The sequence below is a fragment of the Aquarana catesbeiana genome, linkage group LG12 (assembly GCF_042186555.1).
Source record: "Aquarana catesbeiana isolate 2022-GZ linkage group LG12, ASM4218655v1, whole genome shotgun sequence".
Lineage (NCBI taxonomy): Eukaryota > Metazoa > Chordata > Amphibia > Anura > Ranidae > Aquarana > Aquarana catesbeiana.
This window is the reverse complement of record NC_133335.1, coordinates 148,584,158-148,604,551: the sequence shown is the minus strand read 5'-3', so window position 1 is coordinate 148,604,551 and position 20,394 is coordinate 148,584,158. Positions and strand designations below refer to the sequence as shown.

The 20,394-nt window shown below is 42.7% G+C and overlaps 1 protein-coding gene across 6 annotated transcripts in view; it reads left to right on the top strand.

The window, feature by feature from the left end:
* The window catches only part of ATP6V0A1 (ATPase H+ transporting V0 subunit a1), a 201,225-nt gene that overhangs the window by 100,828 nt on the left and 80,003 nt on the right, over window positions 1-20,394 (top strand). For all 6 annotated transcript variants that reach the window (XM_073608392.1, XM_073608391.1, XM_073608393.1 and 3 more), the window contains exons 8-9: window positions 10,348-10,430; window positions 18,123-18,216. In XM_073608392.1, the coding sequence (XP_073464493.1) occupies window positions 10,348-10,430; window positions 18,123-18,216 (177 nt within the window). The remainder of the gene's footprint in view (window positions 1-10,347; window positions 10,431-18,122; window positions 18,217-20,394) is intronic.

The window sequence follows — 20,394 nt, the reverse complement described above, 5'->3', positions numbered from 1 at the left end:
ATCGATAATTCAAAAGTGTCCTTATTTCCAGACTTTTCTGCAGAGCTGCAAAAACAACGTGCAAAATTTTCTTGATGTTAAAAAAGGCTCCGAAAATATAACCTGCAATATGCAATGCTATACCCTGCACGCCTTAGAGTGGTCGCACTGGGAGAAGTGCATTTCTTTGATCAACCTACTGCAGCCGCACAATGGCTGGATCATAAGGCCAGAACACTTAAAGCTGCTAGATTGCAACGCCCAGCTCCAGCATGAGGTTCCTAATCCTGCTACTTGAGAGGCTTTGAGGGGGGTGGAGGGTTGGAACCGTCCCCTCCCCCCTTCCTTTCTGCCAAACGCTTCTTCTAGTACAGGTGGACAAAAAGGAAAACTTTGAAATTTCCATTGCATGGTTCGCACTATTCACCCTGCAGTAGTGAAACCCCAACCACCATCCAGAGACTTATTCTTCTGTGGGTGTTTCCATTGTATAACCCTCCTGGAAAGTTTGCTAGGGGGAAAAATGCACTTCAGCCCTGTTGGCTCCACTCTTTAACATGCCATTGATATATTTGTTTCTTTTTTCTTCAAGCACATGTTACATAGTTACATAGTTACATAGTTAGTCAGGTTGAAAAAAGACACAAGTCCATCCAGTTCAACCATAAAAAAAAAAAAAAAATCGTACAATCCAATATACCCAATACTATACCCACAGTTGATCCAGAGGAAGGCAAAAAAAACCCCAGCAGAGCATGCTCCAATTTGCTACAGCAGGGGAAAAAATTCCTTCCTGATCCCAGAGAGGCAATCGGATTTTCCCTGGATCAACTTTACCTATAAATGTCAGTACCCAGTTATATTATGTACATTTAGGAAAGTATCCAGGCCTTTCTTAAAGAAATCTACTGAGCTGGCCAGAACCACCTCTGGAGGGAGTCTATTCCACATTTTGACAGCTCTTACTGTGAAGAAACCTTTCCATATTTGGAGATGAAATCTCTTTTCCTCCAGTCGTAAAGAGTGCCCCCTTGTCCTTTGTGTTGACCGTAAAGTGAATAACTCAACACCAAGTTCACTATATGGACCCCTTATATATTTGAACATGTTGATCATATCCCCCCTTATTCTCCTCTTCTCAAGAGTGAACAAATTCAGTTCCTCTAATCTTTCCTCATAGCTGAGCTCCCCCATGCCTCTTATCAGTTTGGTTGCCCTTCTCTGCACTTTCTCCAGTTTCCCGATATCCTTTTTGAGAACTGGTGCCCAAAACTGAACTGCATATTCCAGATGAGGTCTTACTAATGATTTGAACAGGGGCAAAATGATATCTCTCTCTCTGGAGTCCATACCTCTCCTAATACAAGAAAGGACTTTGCTCGCTTTGGAAACCGCAGCTTGGCATTGCATGCTATTATTGAGCTTATGATCTACCAAAACCCCCAGATCCTTCTCCACTACGGATTCCCCCAGTTGTACTCCCCCTAGTGTGTATGATGCATGCATATTCTTAGCCCCCAAGTGCATAACTTTACATTTCTCAACATTAAACCTCATCTGCCACATAGTCGCCCAATTAGACAGTGCATTGAGGTCGGCTTGTAAATTGAAGACATCCTGTAAGGACGTTATTCCACTGCATAGCTTGGTGTCATCTGCAAAGACAGAAATGTTACTTTTGATCCCAGACCCAATATCATTTTATAAAGATATTAAAGAGTAAGGGTTCCAGCACTGAACCTTGGGGTACACCACTGATAACCTTAGACCATTCAGCGTAAGAATCATTAACCACTACTCTCTGAATTGTCTTTTAGCCAGTTTTCTAATGTTTCCAACCTTTGCTCACTATCTGGCCCACCAGGCTCCAGCCATGGACTTCCATACCCACGGATCATGTCAAATCGGCCACGAGTGATACAGGTAACATTCTTAACAGGTACGTCCCATGCGCACTTTATGATGCCAAGATGAAGGATTCTAATACAGCGCTCTCTCGGGTCTCGCAAGACCACGTTTTTGTTCTTTACCACCCCAAATGGCGGATAAAATGAAAATAGTGTCCTGGAATGTGAGAGGACTTGGCAACCCTGTGAAAAGACTGGCAGTCCTCAGGCACCTCAAATCCACGGGGGCTAACATAGTGTGTCCACAAGAGACTCACTTTCCACCAGACCCTACACCTAGGTTTAGCCCCCGAGTATACTGTACCCAATTATACTCCACCCACTCAGCTTATTCCAGGGGAGTGAGTGTCCTGATACGTCGGGACACTCAGTTCCACTGTACTCAAAAACTTGTGGCTCAGGAGGGTGGATATATTTTTATGCTATGTACTGTTTCAGGTTTATCTTGTATAATAGCCGCAATTTACATTCCACCGCTCTATTCATCCAAGGTCCTCAAACACCTTGCGAATTTCATGGCCCAGTTCCCTAATGTACCACTCTTGGCAATGGGTGATTATAATAACTATATGAATCATTAATTGGATAAATTACCTGTTCTACCTAACCTACCCCTGAGTAAAGTGGGACAGACACCCTTCGCTGGCCTGCTTGAGGAACTCGGATTGACGGATTTATGGAGATTGGGACATCCTTTGACGAAACATTACTCATGCTGTTCAGCCTCCTTTGGGAGCTTATCAAGGATAGATTTAGGTCTGGAAAACAATCTCATAATCCCATTGCTGGTAGACTCAGGGTACAACGATAGACGACAGATGATATATCCGACCATTTCTCACTATGGGTATCGATATCACTACCCAATGCGGCCAAACGTAAATGCTGGAAACTTAACCCCTTCTGGCTTTCACTGTTTCCTGAACCAGACCCCATAAGAGAACGATTAAAATTCTTTATTCAGGACAACATCCATTCAGCCCACTTAAATGTAGTATGGGATGCAGCCAAGGCATATGAGAGGGCAATTTATTACCACAATTAATCAGATCAAAACTAATACAAAAGCATGTGAGACCGAGGTTTGTAAGACACTGAGGATAAATATATTGCCAACCCTACGGAGGACACCAGAAGACTTTGGTTAAGAACAAACAGGTTGGCTGAAAACAAACATTTTTTCCTGCAACAAACACATTTTGAAGAGGGGCAGTCTACTGGGCATATGCTGGCTATTCTAGCGCATGCACAGAGCTCCACCTCTACAGTTTCGGCCATACATGATGCGCAGGGTGTCCCTTAAACGCAGACTGCCACAGTAATGCAAATCTTTAGAACATTTTATATGGATATCTACTCCTCGAAAGTGCAACCTACAGAAAGGGAAATAGAGGGCTTTTTGGAAAAGTGTACATTACCTCATTTGTTTGCCTCGGACACGGCCTTACTTAATGCCCCACTAATGGAGGGAGAATTAGCTACAGCAATAGCACAAACTCATAATAACAAATCCCCAGGGGCTGATGGCCTTCCGTCTGAGGTCTACGAAAGATATGCGGGCACATTAATACCGACACTAATGAAGGTGTACAATGAGGCGCTGAAGGAGGGAACACTGCCCAATTCTAAGAACGAGGCTGTCATTATTCTACTATTGAAACCAGGCAAGGAAGCTACATTACCAGACTCCTACAGGCCCATTTCTCCCCTCATGACTGATGTCAAACTATTGGCCAGGGTATTGGCCACTAGATTGGCACAAGTGATACATAAGCTTATACACAGAGACCAGTCAGGGTTCATACCCACTAGGTCCACGGCTCAAAATATCAGGAGACTCTTTCTAAACTTACAGATCCCTGGCAGTAATCCAGGAAATAGGGCAATCTTCTCACTGGATGCAGCTAAGGCCTTCGACAGTGTCGAGTGGCCTTACCTGTGGAAAGTGCTTGACCATTTAGGCCTGGGTGTCAACTTTATTAGCTGGGTTAAACTGTTGTATGCTCAACCTTCAGCCCGGATTAGGGTAAATGGGGAACTATCGGAACCCTTTCCATTGTTCCGGGGCACCAGACAGGGGTGCCCGTTGTCACCCCTGCTGTTTGCCCTGGCCCTGGAACCTCTTGCGTCACGAATAAGGGGTGACAGTAACATAGTGGGATTTTAGCGTGCTACGGGTACTGATGTAGTGTCGTTATATGCTGACGACACTTTGCTCTATCTAGGTGACACACAGAACTCACTGAGTTCTGTGATGACTCTCATCAAGGCCTTCGGTGCACTATCTGGCTTTTCCATTAATTGGAACAAGTCAGTGCTAATGCCAATAGACCCCATTACAACCCCCTTGCCGGAGTGCGCGACGACAATGGGTACAGGTAGTGTCCTCCTTTCGTTATTTAGGTATCCAAATATCTCCGGATGTTTCTCAATACTTATCCCTTAATTTACTTCCCCTGCTTGTTAAATTTCAGGATAAATCTAATGCTTGGTGTAAACTGCCTTTATCCGTAGTAGGGAGAATTAATCTTATAAAAATGGTGTGGGCACCCCAATTACTGTACATTTTTAATAACTCCCTGGTCTGGATTCCTCAGCGCTGGTTCGATAGGATTGATTCCCAGTTTATGGAACTAATATGGCATAAAAAAAACAGCAAGAATTAGCTCATCGACTTTGCAATATAATAAAGATGAAGGGGGACTAGCGGCACCTCACTCTAGAGCAGTGGTTCTCAACCTGGGGGTCGGGACCCCCTTGGGGGTCAAATGATGATTTACCAGGGGTCACCAAATCCTTGGCTGTTCCTGAAGCCCGCACTGCTCTCCCAGCCTTTTTGCGGCCATACAGCAGGGCTGTCCCTGGGCTGTCACTCAGCCTCTTCGCAGCCGTCTATTTAGTTCACGGCATGGCTGGGGGTAGAGACTAGAGGTCAGCTGACTGATGAGGAATGTGAAGTGGGAGGGGCTGAAGGAGACCCTATCTCCTGATTTCGGCATAGGTGTCACTGCTGGGAGACACCACAAAGTTGGAGACACAATGAAGCCGGAGACACCGTGAGTAACACTACCTGTGATTATAGTTCTCAATAAAAGTCCCCACTACAGTTCTCAGATCAGCAGATGACCTTGATCAAGATCACCTAAGTCGGCTGATCAGAACTCCCCCCAGCACTGCCACTCATCCCATTCCCCCCACCATGGAGTAAGAGAAGGAATAAAAATAGAGAATACATGGAAGGGAGAGGAAAAGAGGGGGGCGGAACAAAGAAAAAGGAGAGCAAGAATAAGAGAAAGAACAAGAAAGACGGCTAGAAAGAGGGATGGGGGAAAAAATCAAGAAATTAGGATAGAGAGAGGTAAAAGGGAAAGAAAGGAGAACAAAGAGAAAGAGTGGTACATCCTAAAATGTACGATAAGGGGTTTTAATACTGCATGAGTGGAAGGGACTCAGGGAGCGCTAAATGACCATGGGTTAGGGGCGCAAATTACTTGTCTTGCCTTGGGTGCTGATAACCCACGCTATGAAAATAATTTTACGATTAGGGGTCTCCACAACTTGGGAAATTTTATCAAGGGGTCATGGCACTAGACAGGTTGAGAACCACTGCTCTAGAGCCTATTACCTTGCTTCACAGCTACAAAAGCTGGGAGGCTGGGGATTAACGGATACGTCAGATCCGATCCGCAAGCTCCTCCATGTCACAGCCGACGATGACACGACGGCTCTGACATGCTTGGAGGTGGGCTAGATCCTGGTGCTCCAACTATACTCCTTTTAAAAACTCTATGGTCCTATATTAAAAGGCTGCTGGGGATACGGGGCTATCTGTCCCATACTCCCTTGTGGCGAAACATGAAATTTAAATAGCTGTACAAACTTAGAGGCTTTGGGAACTGGGAAAGTGCAGGTATAAGATACAGTGCACAATTATATAATGGGACTATCCTTAAATCAATTATGGAGCTACAATCAGAATTTAATATACCACGCACTAATTTCTACAAGTATTTGCAGCTGCAACATGCACTACAGACGCAGTCAAGACAAACAGGAGCTTAGATTGATAGACCACCCACTGATGCAAGGGATCCTAATGGAAAGTGAAAAGAAAGGTATGATCTCTAGATGTTACAACATGCTTCTCAACACAATCTAAGACCCAGCCAGTCTGCCTTGTAGACGCAAATGGGAGGAGGATGTGGGAGCCATGGATGGGGAGACGTGGAATCTTTGCCTCGCCTCCGCCCTCCTGGTCTCAGTATCTGCCTCTCAAAAACTGTCCCATCTTTATTTGTTACATCAGGCATACAGAACGCCGGCACGCCTTTACAAATGGGGAGTACATGACACACCCCTATGTCCAAAATATCAGAGGGACAATGGTGACCTTTTGCACATGCTCTAGAAGTGCCCCAAACTCTTCCGCTATTGGAAGGAAGTCCTTGACACAAGTCTACATTTTCACCATTCCACGAAACCCTATGATATGTCTACTGGGTGACCTGGTCGACGAGATGTTTTCCCCCTCAGCACACACGGTGATTCTTCGCCTGTTATATGCTGCTCGCAAACTAATTGCACAACTTTGGATAACTCCCAAGGTTCCCACTAGGCGCCAACGAGTTGAGCAGGTCAGTAGAATGTTAATCAGAGAGAAACTGACATACCAGCACAGAAATGCACCCCGCAAATTTTATACAATGTGGCAGGCCTGGCTGGAGTTACCTGGGCTAGCGCCGCATCAATTAGTTAAAGATAGACTTTTACAGGGCTAACAACTAGAAAAAGCTGCTTTAAATGGTTGGAAAGAGTACTTGCACAACTCTGAAGTGTGATAGCATTCATAACTTTGGTGGGTCAGGTAGAATGTTGGGGAACGGCTTGTCCCCAGGGACCTGGGGGCATGCAGAACCCGTCCAAAATATTTAACTGTTTTACTTTTCTTTATGCTGAGTCTTTGATGCTCTAAACGGATTTCTTCTTTTTATTCATTGTGCTTTTTCTCATGTATCATTGCACATTACCTGTAAGTTCTGTCACATATTTGGACTATATGATACAAAGTTTGACTAAATAACGTGTCAATAACCGCTTTTTTTTATATTCTGTAATATCCTGTATGATATGTATATGACACAATGAACAAACAAAATAAAAAAACTTTTTTTCTGATTTAAAAAAAAAAGTTCGAAAACTACAAAATAAATGTTCACGAATCAAAAAATGATTGAAAAAAAGTGAATGAAAAAAGTCCACCGAGAAAATTAAATCCTTAGGTGAATATGAAGATACCCATGGGAAGGTACAGTAGAAAAAACAACACTGGCCAGTGGTTTGTGTAATCCACCACCTGAGAGTAAAATGGACACGATTACCAGAAATTGTGGACTCCTATACTGGTTTGTAATGAGTCAACCAATTATATGTGAGGTAACACCTCAACCCTGTCTTGCTGTATCGGATGGATGGTCTGTATACACATTGTCACTGGTTGAATGAGGAGGTTCCACTTTAACCGCAGTGGATGTGGGCGTCGGTCTCACTGATCAGGATTGATTTTGCTATATAGGTAGTTGTGAGCTGACGATGTGGCTGACGCGTTGGGCGGCTGGATTCTTAGATCGAGGCTTGACCCGCATGCGTCTGCATGCACTGGGACCAGTTCTCCCTTATTTGATGCTTCCCTCTGTTTCAACTTCTCCCACATCTTTTGCGAAGAATCCGGGAGGTAGTAACACTGTTAATGGTGTTAGCTGAATTAACCCAGGAGGGCTTGGTACACTGACATAGCGAGTCTTGCGGAGGTCGCTTCTTGAACATTCCCAGTCCAGCGGGACCTAATGGTCTTGAGTCTTGTATCTCAGCACTGTTGAGCCCCTGGAAGCCAGCTTCGGGGAACTTCAATTACAGGACTTGGGAATATTGGTTTGCCTGGGGTGAAGCCAGGAAGTGGCACCCGCAGAAATATGCGAGGTGGGAGATTTTCTCTTTCTCCAATCGGTAGGGGAAAGGAGATTGGCCTGTTACTGTTAACAGTCAGGGTTCGTTCCTATACATTTTTTTTCCAGGTGCGGTTGTTTCTCACTCCTTGATTCATACTTCATACAGCATGTAACGTAGACAGTCTCGCCTGTCAGGCCATTTTTGTGTCCTTGGGACTTGAATTTGATCTTGACTGCCCTTGCAGAGGCCACTTTTTGAACCAGTCAAGAGATTCTGTTAGTCCTTTATCTTGGAAGGTGGCTTCTTTGGTTGCTATCACTTCACTAAGTGGAGTGTTAGAGTTGGTGACTCTTTTATGCAAGGAGCTGTTTTTGATCTCGCATCATATTAAGGTGCGTCCTCATCCATTTTTTGCCTAGTATGTTGTCTGGTTTTCACTTGAATCAAGACAATGGGGGTTATTTACTAATGGCAAATCCACTTTCCACTACAAGTTCACGTAAAAGTACAGGTGCTGTAGATCCGAGGGGTACATGGAAAAAGAGTAAAAACAGCATTTTAGCTTGTAAATGATTGGATGATAAAATCAGCAGAGCTTCCCCTCATTTCAGATCTTCCCCTCATTTCAGATCTTCCCCTCATTTCAGATCTTCCCCTCATTTCAGATCTTCCCCTCATTTCAGATCTTCCCCTCATTTCAGATCTTCCCCTCATTTCAGATCTTCCCCTCATTTCAGATCTTCCCCTCATTTCAGATCTTCCCCTCATTTCAGATCTTCCCCTCATTTCAGATCTTCCCCTCATTTCAGATCTTCCCCTCATTTCAGATCTTCCCCTCATTTCAGATCTTCCCCTCATTTCAGATCTTCCCCTCATTTCAGATCTTCCTCTCATTTCAGATCTTCCCCTCATTTCAGATCTTCCCCTCATTTCAGATCTTCCCCTCATTTCAGATCTTCCCCTCAGATTTACAGTGACTGCACTTCCAAATGCACTTTCAAGTGCACTTGTAGTGCAAAGTAGATTTGCCTTTCGTAAATAACCCCCAATGTCTTGCCTTCTTTTCTAAGCCTCAGTTGGCAGGAGTTGGATCACTACATACTCTGGAGGTAGTTCTGGCAGTCAGAATTGCTTGATTTGTTGGTACAGGTCAGGAATCCTGTTTTGTGCTGCCAGTAGAGGCCGGGATGGGCAGGAGGCATCCAAGTTAACTATTTTTCATTGGATTTGACAGTTAATCATTCAAGCCTATGGCTTGAACGGGCAAGGTCCCCCACCCCCTTTTTTGGTTAAAGCGCTCGCTACCAGGTGTGTGGGAGCATCTTGGGCCATCTGCCATCAGGTCAGTGGCTCAGGATTTAAGGCAATTACGTGGTCTTTTGTTCATACTTTCACAGAATTTTACCAAATAGATATCAAAGCCACAGAGGATACTGCTTTGGCGGCAGAAGGAGTCCTTCTCAGGAGGCAGTTTCTGTGATTGTGTCTCTCTCCCCTCAAGGGCATTGCTTTAGGACCTCCCATATAGTCATTATTATGGTTTCTCTGTGTCCCATGATATACGATAAAGAAATTAGGATTTTTATACTTGCCTGTAAAATCCTTTTCCTTATAGTACATTACGGGACACAGAGGTCCCTCCCATCTTTTTTGGGATTTTTGTTGCTACAAAACTGAGGCCCTTCCTGTGTAGGAGGGGTTATATAGGGGTGGACTTCCTGTTTGACTATCTATTTTTTTGTACTTCTTACTTTTCTCCCTACTCATATGAGCATTTACCTATCCCCAGTGTAGAGGACTCCACTGCGTGGGTACATTTAAAAGCACTCTGGAGTTAAAGGAGAAGTTTGGCCAAAGCTATTTTGGCCTTAATTCTATGGATCACAGGAGTGCAGTTTGTTTTGCACTTCTGTGACCCATTTTCAGCCAACAGCGGGCTAAAGTCCACTGTCTGCTGACGTCCTTCACTTGGACCAGCTCTGGATCCATTCTGACTTTACAGTCAGGATTCACCCAGATGCCTGGACTGGCAGCTGGCTCAGCCTTTTAGCTTGCCTCTGGGAGACTGAGCCAGATGTTCCCTCCCCTTCCACAGTCCACCACTCCAGTGAGCACTGGAGGGGTAGAGCTGAGAGCTACTGATTGACCGTCACGACTCTCTGCTCAGCACGGAGGGGAAAACTGAGCAAACAGCAGTGTTTGATCGCTCAGTTCTCAGTGCAGAGCTGATACTCACCTAGGTGAGTATTTTTTTTTTTTTTTTTTAGCCTCCCTGGTGACCAGTTATAAGAGATAAATGTAGGATAGAACAAATATTTGCAGATCTGACACTGCTGTGAACTACACTACAGAAAATGTATGCCTAGGATGGTAGAACTCCCTGAATATTTATGCTATTGTTCAGCTACCCTAAAATAAACAGTGCCTGTGGAGTATATTTCCTACTGTATATAGGGAAGTTAAAGGGTCCAAGAGACAATGTATTGTAATGTTTTTCTTTGCTTACATTTTACAGGGTGACAGTGTTCACAAATCTGTTTTCATCATATTCTTCCAAGGAGATCAGCTGAAGAACAGAGTGAAGAAGATCTGTGAGGGGTAAGCCTCAGTGTCTGATGACATTTCTTCCCTGACGACCCACATGATCCAGTATATCACAAAATGATAATGTATTTTTATTGTGCTGTAGCATTCTGTGCAGCAAGTCAAGCCTTTTTCATATGTTAGGCACTTTTTAGCTTGGGGTATACCTTTTTATCTCACTTATTCATCATATCTATTTTAAACCGATACCAGCTGTTCTATTTGATGATACAGTATGATTATATGCAGTGCTCCCCTCACACAGACCTACACACTTGTTAGCACTGAATGGTATTACCCCCTCCTGCACCATCATGCCTTCTGCATATCAAATGTAAACCTGACACACTGAAATAGAAAAAGCTGAGACGTTTGCAAGTTTTGAAAAGTTGAGAATGTTTCGAGTGGCTGCCACCACCAGGCAGTGTTGAAAGGAAAATATGGTTATAGTTTACCTGCTCATAGAATGTATTGTTGGTGTTCTTATGAATGCTAAACATTCACATAAATAAAGAACTGTCTTGTGAACAATATTGAATAATGGGGAGGAGTTTGGGACTTTAAATGTAGCATATGGTAGGTGCCTCCGTCCCTGGTTCAGGTATAAGAGAAAGGAAGGTGGGACTTTAAATGATGCTATTGATTTGTGGGGGTGAGATAATTAGAAAATATATTAAATTGGCATATTGAGTCTGACAATACATAACAATAATGCACATAGTAGAAAAGGTTTAATATGTGTATACACACACACACATGGTGTTGACCTCATGAATACATTACATATACATATAAAATTGAAAAGAGATTAACCACTTCACCACCGGCCTATTGTCAAATGACATCCACAGATGGGATCTCCCATCCTGGGTGGACGTCATATGACGGCCTCGGGTTCCCGGCCGCCTAGGAGGCGCGCGCCCGCCGCGTTGCTCGGGACCTGGTGCGTGTGCCCGGCGGCCGTGATGTCCGCCGGGCACCCGCGATTGCCCGTTAACTGGGCCGGACCGTGGATCTGTGTGTGTAAACACACAGATCCACGTCCTGTCAGCTCAGAGGAGAGCGATCTGTGTTCCCAGAACGGAGGAACACTGATCGGTCTCCTCCCCTTGTGCGTCCCCTCCCCCTACAGTTAGAAGCATTCCCTAGGAAACACATTTAACCCCTCCCCGCCCCTAGTGGTTAACCCCTTCACTGCCTGTCACATTTACACAGTAATCAATGCAATTTTATAGCATTGATCGCTGTATAAATGTGAATGGTCCCAAAAATGTATCAAAAGTGTCCGATGTGTCTGCCATAATGTCGCAGTCACGAAAAAAAATCGCGATCGCCGCTATTACTAGTAAAAAAAGAATAAATAATTTAAAAAAAAAAATGCCATAAATCTATCCCGTATTTTAAAGACGCTATAACTTTTGCGCAAACCAATCAATATACGCTTATTGCGATTTTTTTTTTTTTTACCAAAAATATGTAGAAGAATACGTATCGGCCGAAACTGAGGAAAAAATTTGTTTTTTATTATAGCAAAAAGTAAAAAATATATTGTGTTTTTTTCAAAATTGTCGCTCTTCTTTTGTTTATAGCGCAAAAAATAAAAACCGCAGAGTTGATCAAATACCACCAAAAGAAAGCTCTATTTGTGGGGAAAAAAGGACATTAATTTTGTTTGGGTACAACGTCGCACGACCGCGCAATTGTCGTTTAAAGTGCGACAGCGCTGAAAACTAACAATTGGCCTGGGAAGGAAGGGGGTGAAAATGCCCGGTATTGAACCGGTTAAATATGGATAAAATGATATATTGCAAATTCATATGTGTACGCGTCATCTAAATGGCACTATGCAGTGTAATCAATAGTAAGAAACACAGTAAAATCATTTGGTGGTAGATATTGAGTCTAAGTAGGTTCCTATGAGTAGGCATTAAAATGTATCCTATAAGCCTGCCGCGTTTCGTGGATAATACCACTCTTCAGGGGCAGATGCATGCAACTCTATAAAAGACAACAAAACATGAGTAGACCAGTAACATCAAACGTTATACCCCTCAACGGGGAGGATGTGTACAAGAGAAAAGGGAGAGCGTTAATCATCCCTCTGAGTACTTGCATCATGATAAGTCTGGAAAATGGGGGACGAGTAATCAGAGGCTGTCCCAATTGTCTGTACCGGGAGCTGTGGAAGGAGCCCACAGGAGAGGAACCGGGTGCACAAAACATCATCCCCAAAGAAAACGAAAGGCAGAAATCCAGATAGTGGTATGAGTGGGCTGCATGTCTAAAAATATATACATATATTGGGTGTACTATAAATACTTTATATTGTGGGAGGTAGCTAGAGCCCAATGCCAAAGTGCAGGTGGACAAGTGAATGTAAAAAGAAGTGTGTGAAGAGAGAAAAAAGATCAGAGATGAAAAAGGAGAAAAAAAAAAGAAAGAAGGAAAAAGAAAAGGAAGAGAAAGAAAGAGAAGGGAGAAAAAATAAAAAAAAAAGGAAGAAAAGAAGACCATGAGACAGGTATGGATGACAAAAACAAAAGTGAGCATAAACAGAAAAAGAAAAACCATGTAGTTACCTGTTTAGGATATAAAAAAAAAAAAAAAAAAAAAAGAAAGTGCAATGTAGTGTGCAGTGTGCACAGGGAGGTGTTGCCATAAAGACTGGCCGAATACCGCGGTAAAACGGTGCTAAAAATAGCAATGTTTTACCGCTGACGTCCCCTACCACCCCAGTGTGAAAGGGGCCTTATTTCCTTTCATGTTTTCCCATCTTTTAGATGCGGTGAATGTATTCATTTTCAGTCTATTTTCGCCTTTTATGTTTACCTAATGATAATGCAAGTCCAACTACCTTTACTAGGGTGACAACCAGTAATGCCCCCCCCCCCCCCCCCCCCCAAAGTTCATATTCATAGAACGATTTATTTTTAAATAAATTAAGCTATGACTAACATTTTTTAACATCTTAAACTCACAAAATGTTAGTCATGTTATAATTTATTTAAAAATAAATTGTTCCACTGTGCGGAGCTGTCTATTAGCACCGTCATTTTTTAAAAAGCATGTGATTAAAGCCTGAGGCTCTAATTGGCTTGTTTAACGTTGTCCTCGGGGCGCAGAGCACTGCCCCGAACCCTCCCATTTTCGATTGTAGCAAATCAAAATTCGCCATCACGTCACTTTCAGTTTCTCGTCCTGGAAGATTTGGAACATGGAAGTCGCCAGGTATCAGGGGAGCCCTGACAGCCCAGGCTGGAGGCTCTCATTTGCAGGTAAGGACCTAGAGGGGTTTGTTTGCGCCCCCCCCCCCCCCAAAAAGAAATTTTTTTATCACAAGCCGCCATTAGTGACGATGCTGATTTTCTGTACTGTATCTGTGGATGAGCAGCATTGTCACCCTAGAACAGGATGATGGAAAACCTCCCCTCTCCTTAATAACATATGAGTGAGGTGCTTTGTTGTCCTTCGACATAGCTGGGAACAATGCTAACTGTGTAGCTGAGAGCACAGGACGTTGGCTCACAGGATTTCTGGCAGGAACAACTGGTATTTTTGCTCAAATCAAACAAATGTAACAATCATTTCAGTTGAATACTTAACAGACCAAAAGGAAGCAAATCAAAGACGGTTATTGTTAGGATTGAGTCATAGTGATTCCAGCAATATATAGCCCAGTAACTGAGTGATTTGACTTTTTGAAATTATTGTAAATATTGCTAGCTTTACTAGCTTTACCTACAGTGCTGTGAAAAAGTATTTGCCTGATTTTTAATATTTTTTTGCACATTTGTCACACTTAATGATTCAGACCATCAAACAAATTTCAATATTACACAAAAATAACCTGTGTAAATATCAAATGCAGTTTTTAAATGATGATTTCATCTATTAACAACTTGCCAACCGCCCTATAGCAGTTTTACTGCTCAAGGGCGGCCGCTGTGCACAGGATTACATATATATTCGTGATCCTGCACTTCTGGGTAGGGAGCGCAAATGCGTGCCCCCAGTGACTTGCTCCCATTGTGAATACACAGAGCAGGAGCCGATCATCAGGTGATCCTGCACTTCTGGGTAGGGAGCGCAAATGCGTGCCCCTGGTGGCTCACTCCCACTGTTATTTACACACAGCGTAAGCCGATCATCAGGTGCCTGTCAGCAGCTGATCATCAGCCACAGAGACAGAACTGCAATCTGTCTACTGTATGTAAACAAGGCAGATTGCTCTTCTGAAAGCAGGGAAGGCATGGATCCTGGGTCTCTGCAAAGCAGGGACCAGCATCCATGTCTTCCCCTAGTAAAAGCAAATCCTGCACTGTAGTAAAACACAGGCTACGCGCACAGTTAACCCTTTGATTGTGTCAGTACAGTGACGTGCATATTTTTAGCACTGATCACTGTATTCGTGTCACTGGTTGCCACCATTACTAGGAAGAAAATGAATAAAAATATCCCATACTTTGTAGATGCTATAACTTTTTTGTGCCAATCAATCAATATACACTTATTGGGATGTTCTTTTTTTACCAAAATATGTAGCAGAATACATATTGTCCTAAATTGATGAAGAAATTAGATTTAAAAAAAAAATGTATTAGATATATTTTATAACAGAAAGTAAAAATGTTTTTTTTTCAAAATTATTGGTCATACTACTGTGCAATTGTCAGTTAAAGTAACACAGTCCCGTGGCCTGGTCAGGAAGGTGGGGGTGGGGGGGTAAATCTTCTGGAAGTCAAGTGGTTAAGGGAGAAAAGCTGTCTGTACCTGCCTGGCCCTATGTGAAAAAATAGTTATTGGGCTCCCCCTTTGCTAAATCATAAATGAACTGTGATTAACCACTTTTTTTTTTTTTTTTGGAAAGCCGAGTTAAATTTCTCTTGCCACACCCAGGCCTGATTACTGCCGGACCTGTTGAATCAATAAATCACTTAAATAGAATCTGTCTGACAAAGTGAAGCATGCTAAAAGATCTCAAAAAGCAACGCATCATGCCACAATCTAAAGAAATCCAAGAACAGATGACAAAAGAATTGTCTGGAAAGGGTTACAAAGCCATTTCTAAAGCTTTGGGACTCTAGCAAACCACAGTGAGAGCAATTATTCGCAAATGGAGAAAACTTGGAACAGTGGTGAACCTTCCAAAGAGTGGCCGGCCTAACAAAATTACTCCAAGAGCACAACGACAACTCGTCAAGGAGGTCATAAAAGAGCCCAGAGCAACATCTAAAGGACTGCAGGACTCACACTTGCCTCAGTTAAGTTCAGTGTTCACGATTCAGCAATAAGAGACTGGACAAAAAATGGCATCCATTTGAAAGTTTCAAGGTGAAAGTTTCAAGGTGAAAGCCACTGCTGACCAGAAAGAACACAAAGGCTTGTCTCACATTTGGCAAGAATCATCTTGATTATTCCCAAGACTTTTGGGCAAATTTTCTGTGGACTGATGAGACAAAAGTTTAACTTTTTGGAAGGCGTGCGTCCCATTACATCTGGCATAAAACTAACACAGCATTTCATAAAAAACATCATACCAACAGTCAAACATGGTGGTGGTAATGTGATGGTCTGGGGCTGCTTTTCAGCTTCAGGACCTGGATGACTTACCATAATTGATGGAACCATGAATTCTGCGCTCTACTAGAAAATCCTGAAGGAGAATGTCCGGCCATCAATTTGCTCAAGTGCCCTTGCGTTATGCAGCAGGGGGTTTAGGGGGCAATTACTTTTTTCACATAGGGCCAGGCAGCTTATTTCACTTAAAGTGGATGTAAACCCGATTTTAATCATAATGTAGAGTATAAGATTTCCTATCATTTGAGCCCAGTCTTGCCACACAGATTTAATCCAGCTCTGAGCAATCCTCTTTTATTGTTCAGTGAGATAAATCTTGACAAACAGAGAAAATCTTTGTCAAATCCTCCCCCTTGCTGTGAGTGGCAGGTGATTTACATATCTCGTGCACTAGCCTAAGACATGCATTGCTTTTTAATTCCCACCCCCACTCCTTTCTTCAGCAGCTCTGCAAGGATTGGCTGTTCCACACCTCACCATGATTTGGCATGCTGAAGTCATGTGGTTACTTTCCTGTCTTTTAACTGGATGTTAGAGATCATAGCAGAAGTTCAGTGTTAGAAATACACAGGAGAAATGCATATTGACAAGGGGAGTATAGAGGTGGGCGGGGAGTCTACTGACATCACGACTCCACCCACCGAGCTCCAGACAACAGACCCGCCCACAGAATCTGCAGTTTTTCGGCTCTCATAACAGACAGAGGGGAGACATTTGACAGGTAAAGATACATGCAGGAGGCATGTATATCCTTATAGATAACCCCTATGGCAGTAGTTTGGAAAGGATGGCATTGGGTTTACATCCACTTTAATAAATGAAAACATTTTGCATTTACTCGGGTTATCTTTGTGTAAAATTAAAATTTATTTGATGATCGGAATCATTTAACCTCCCTGGCGGTTTTCCCGAGTGTGGCTCGGGGTTAAAATTCAGTACCATTAGCGGTAACCCCGAGCCACACTCGGGATCGCATTGCAGGATCCTGGGGCGGCGTTACTTACCTTGTCCCCGGGATCCTGCGATGTCCCCCGCAGTGTCCGAGGGCTCTGTCCTCCTCCGAAGCCTCTCCGTGCCAGGCTCCGTTCCCTGCGAGCGGCGCGACGCATGGGGGCGGAGCCTGGCGGCAAATTCAAAAAAATGTCAAAAGCATAACACATACAGTACTGTAATCTTACAGATTACAGTACTGTATGAAATGATTTCACATCCCTTTTGTCCCCAGTGCTTTGTCCCATGCCCTGCATGCAATTTTACATGATATACACTGTTCTTTCTGCCTGGAAACTGGAGATTGTCCATAGCAACCAAAAAGTGTCCCTTTACGTCAAAAGTGGCTTTAGACCAGCTAGAAAACAGCGATAATAAATTAGAACACTTGCAGAATTGAGCGATAGTGAATTGTGGGGAAATTTATTTTATTACTATTTTTTTTTTTTTTTAATTATTTATTTTTATTTATTATATTATAATTTATGTTTTTGTGTTTCAAACTTTATCATACCCGGGATATCTACTAGACTCTGGTTTGGACAGATTTAAGTGTGTTATTGTTAAGATTTACAGACCTACAATATAAAACGCCAAATTTCCATGCAAAATAATGGTACCGCTTTCAGCACCTAAAATCCGAAATAATCATACCGCCAGGGAGGTTAAGTGTTACAAACATGGAAAAAAAAATAACAAATCAGGAAGGGGGCAAATACATTTTTCACAGCACTGTATATAGTTGGAAGCAATTACACACTAGCTCTAGAGTTAGATACAATTCAGTAGAGAAAATAATCAGAAAGATTTGTAGCTGCAGCAGATCTCTTCTGAAATATTGTTGCTTTGCCTACAAGCCTCAGACTATCACATAAGGAAAACGACTGGCCATCCTAATTCTCTTGGTAGTAGTGTGTGCATTATGCTAGATTTTAACCCTTTAATATCTGTTTCTTTAAGCTAATAATTGGAAAAAAATCTTGCTCTCCATGTAGTCAAACAATATTATAGGAAAATGATTCTTTACACATAGCTCCCCTTACTTTGATTTCCTTTTTAATTCAGTCCCTGATATATAAATATCTATTCTTGTGTTTTGGGGTACTTTGTAAATTAATACATCCCTTTGATTTTCCACAGGTTCCGTGCTTCTCTCTATCCTTGTCCAGAGACCCCTCAGGAGCGCAAAGAAATGGCTGCTGGTGTAAACACAAGGATTGATGATCTGCAAATGGTAAGGCTTTTAGAGGGTATTTTCTTACTAAAATATTTACTAAAGTATTTATCTTCATTTTGCCTGAGAAACCTTTATAAGCCCAATTTTGTTAAAGCATAAGCTGACCCAAAAGTAATATTTTACTTATTCTTGTAGTCTGCTCAGCCCCTGGCTTATCGTTTGTCATGAATTTTCCAACAATGAGATTTAGACTGTTAGACCCCTATCACACCAAGGGTGTTTTGGAGGCGCTATAGCGTTAAAAATAGTGCCTGCAATCCGCCCTCAAACAGCTGCTCCATTGTCTCCAGTGTGAAAGCCCGAGGGCTTTCACACTGGAGCGGGGCGCTGGCAGGACGTCAGGAAAAGTCCTGCCAGCAGCTTCTTTGGAGCGGTGAAGGAGTGGTGTGTTTACCGCTCCTCCACCGCTGCTCCCCATTGAAATCAATGGGGCAGCTCTGGGGTATTGCGGGCGGTTTTAACACTTTCTTGGCCGCTAGCGGGGGTAAAAGTGCCCTGCTAGCAGCTGAAATGCGCTGCAAATCCAACGGTAAAACGCTGCTAAATATAACGCCATTTTACCGCCGACGCTGTGGGCAGCTCGGTGTGAAAGGGGACTTATGGGAGTTATGAGTGTTCCCACGCACTATTGCATTTTATTTATAATTTAAAAAAAAGAACATGCAGAGTTGGATACCCTAATGATAGACACCTGCTCACTAAATCCTTCACCTGCAAGATGTAGCAGGTGTAATAATAAGTGACAAGACTTCTGGAGGTTAGCACATCTGATCTCAGAAGATGTTAAGTGCCACTAGAAATGCAAAGCAAGTATTGCCTGTAAATATGATCTGTGGTTTACATAGTTCCTAATGCCCAGTTTTTTCATGGAACAGGAAACAACTGAATTGCAGTAATTATTACCACTTGCTTTTAAACACTGGAGATAATGCCGAAAGAAACTTCAACAAAGCTTCTAGAATGCATCTTTTTTTTAATCTTCAGCTCTGCTGTCCCTGGCACTTCACCCCCTGCTTCTATTACTGACCATTACTGAATGTCAAAATGAAGCCACTCACGCCTTCTGTCCCTTCCCCTTCCTGAGCCCCTTTTGCACCAAGGTTCACCCTAGCTGTCCTTTTAAGCACTCTTGATTTTGGGAATCATTCCCCTTTTGTACCTAGTGGTTGGTAGGGGTATATTAGGCCATTATCCTGTTATTATCCTCCTAAAAATCACTTTTTAACACATTGGAATACTATGGCTTGTTGAACTATGTTGGTTTTATATGCCTTGTCAATGGCTGAACGCTAATAGAAAATGTCACTGAAAATGTGTACTAATGCTTACAGTATGGCTACATTTTTTTTTTTTTTTTGCTAACACTGGTAAAATAAAATATGTATTTTCTTTATCGTACATCATGGGACACAGGGACTTAAGTAATTACTTAATGGATTATAGGCCACCTTCAGGTGTTGACACTGGTAAACCCAATCAAAGGAAGTTTACTCCCTATATAACCCCTCCTCCTTCCAGGAGTACATCAGTTTTTTTGTCAGTGTCTAAGGTTTTGGTCACGAATGAAGAAGTGCTCTGAGATGCTCCAAGAGGGATCCATGCTGGATTTAAATTCCTCCACAAAAAGAAGCCAGATCCATCCAGGAGTGCCACTGAGGCCTAATGTGGATGGTACTTGGGACCTCGTATCCGAAGCACGAGGTTTTGCCTGTAATGCCTTTCTTTGTAGGGCTGGACCCCAGGAACCCAGGTCTTGTTACATTACCTCAAGCTTCCTGATGGGGTGCTTGTACATGGCCCAAGGCAGTTGGACCCCCGTTTTTACGGACCCAGTCCTTGAAGGTTTGCTAAACGTTGCCCACCGTGATGGGTGAAAGTTGGATTTTCTGTTAATTCAGCAAAATCCTGCAGCGAGGACAAGGTAAGGGAGGAAAACTTATTAAAAACATCTATGCATTTTCTTTCATTTAAGGAAAAAATGTTAAAATAAAAAAACAATGTGTCTGCGCTAGAAAAAATCGCTGCACTCAAAGTGCAGTACCCCTAGGTGCTAAAGTATAAAGTGCACAGTGCTATGTGAAACACAGCAAGTGAGTGATCAAACAAAACAACATATCCATTAAAATATCAAAATAAAATACAAGAGGATATAACAAACAGTGAATAAATGAAGTC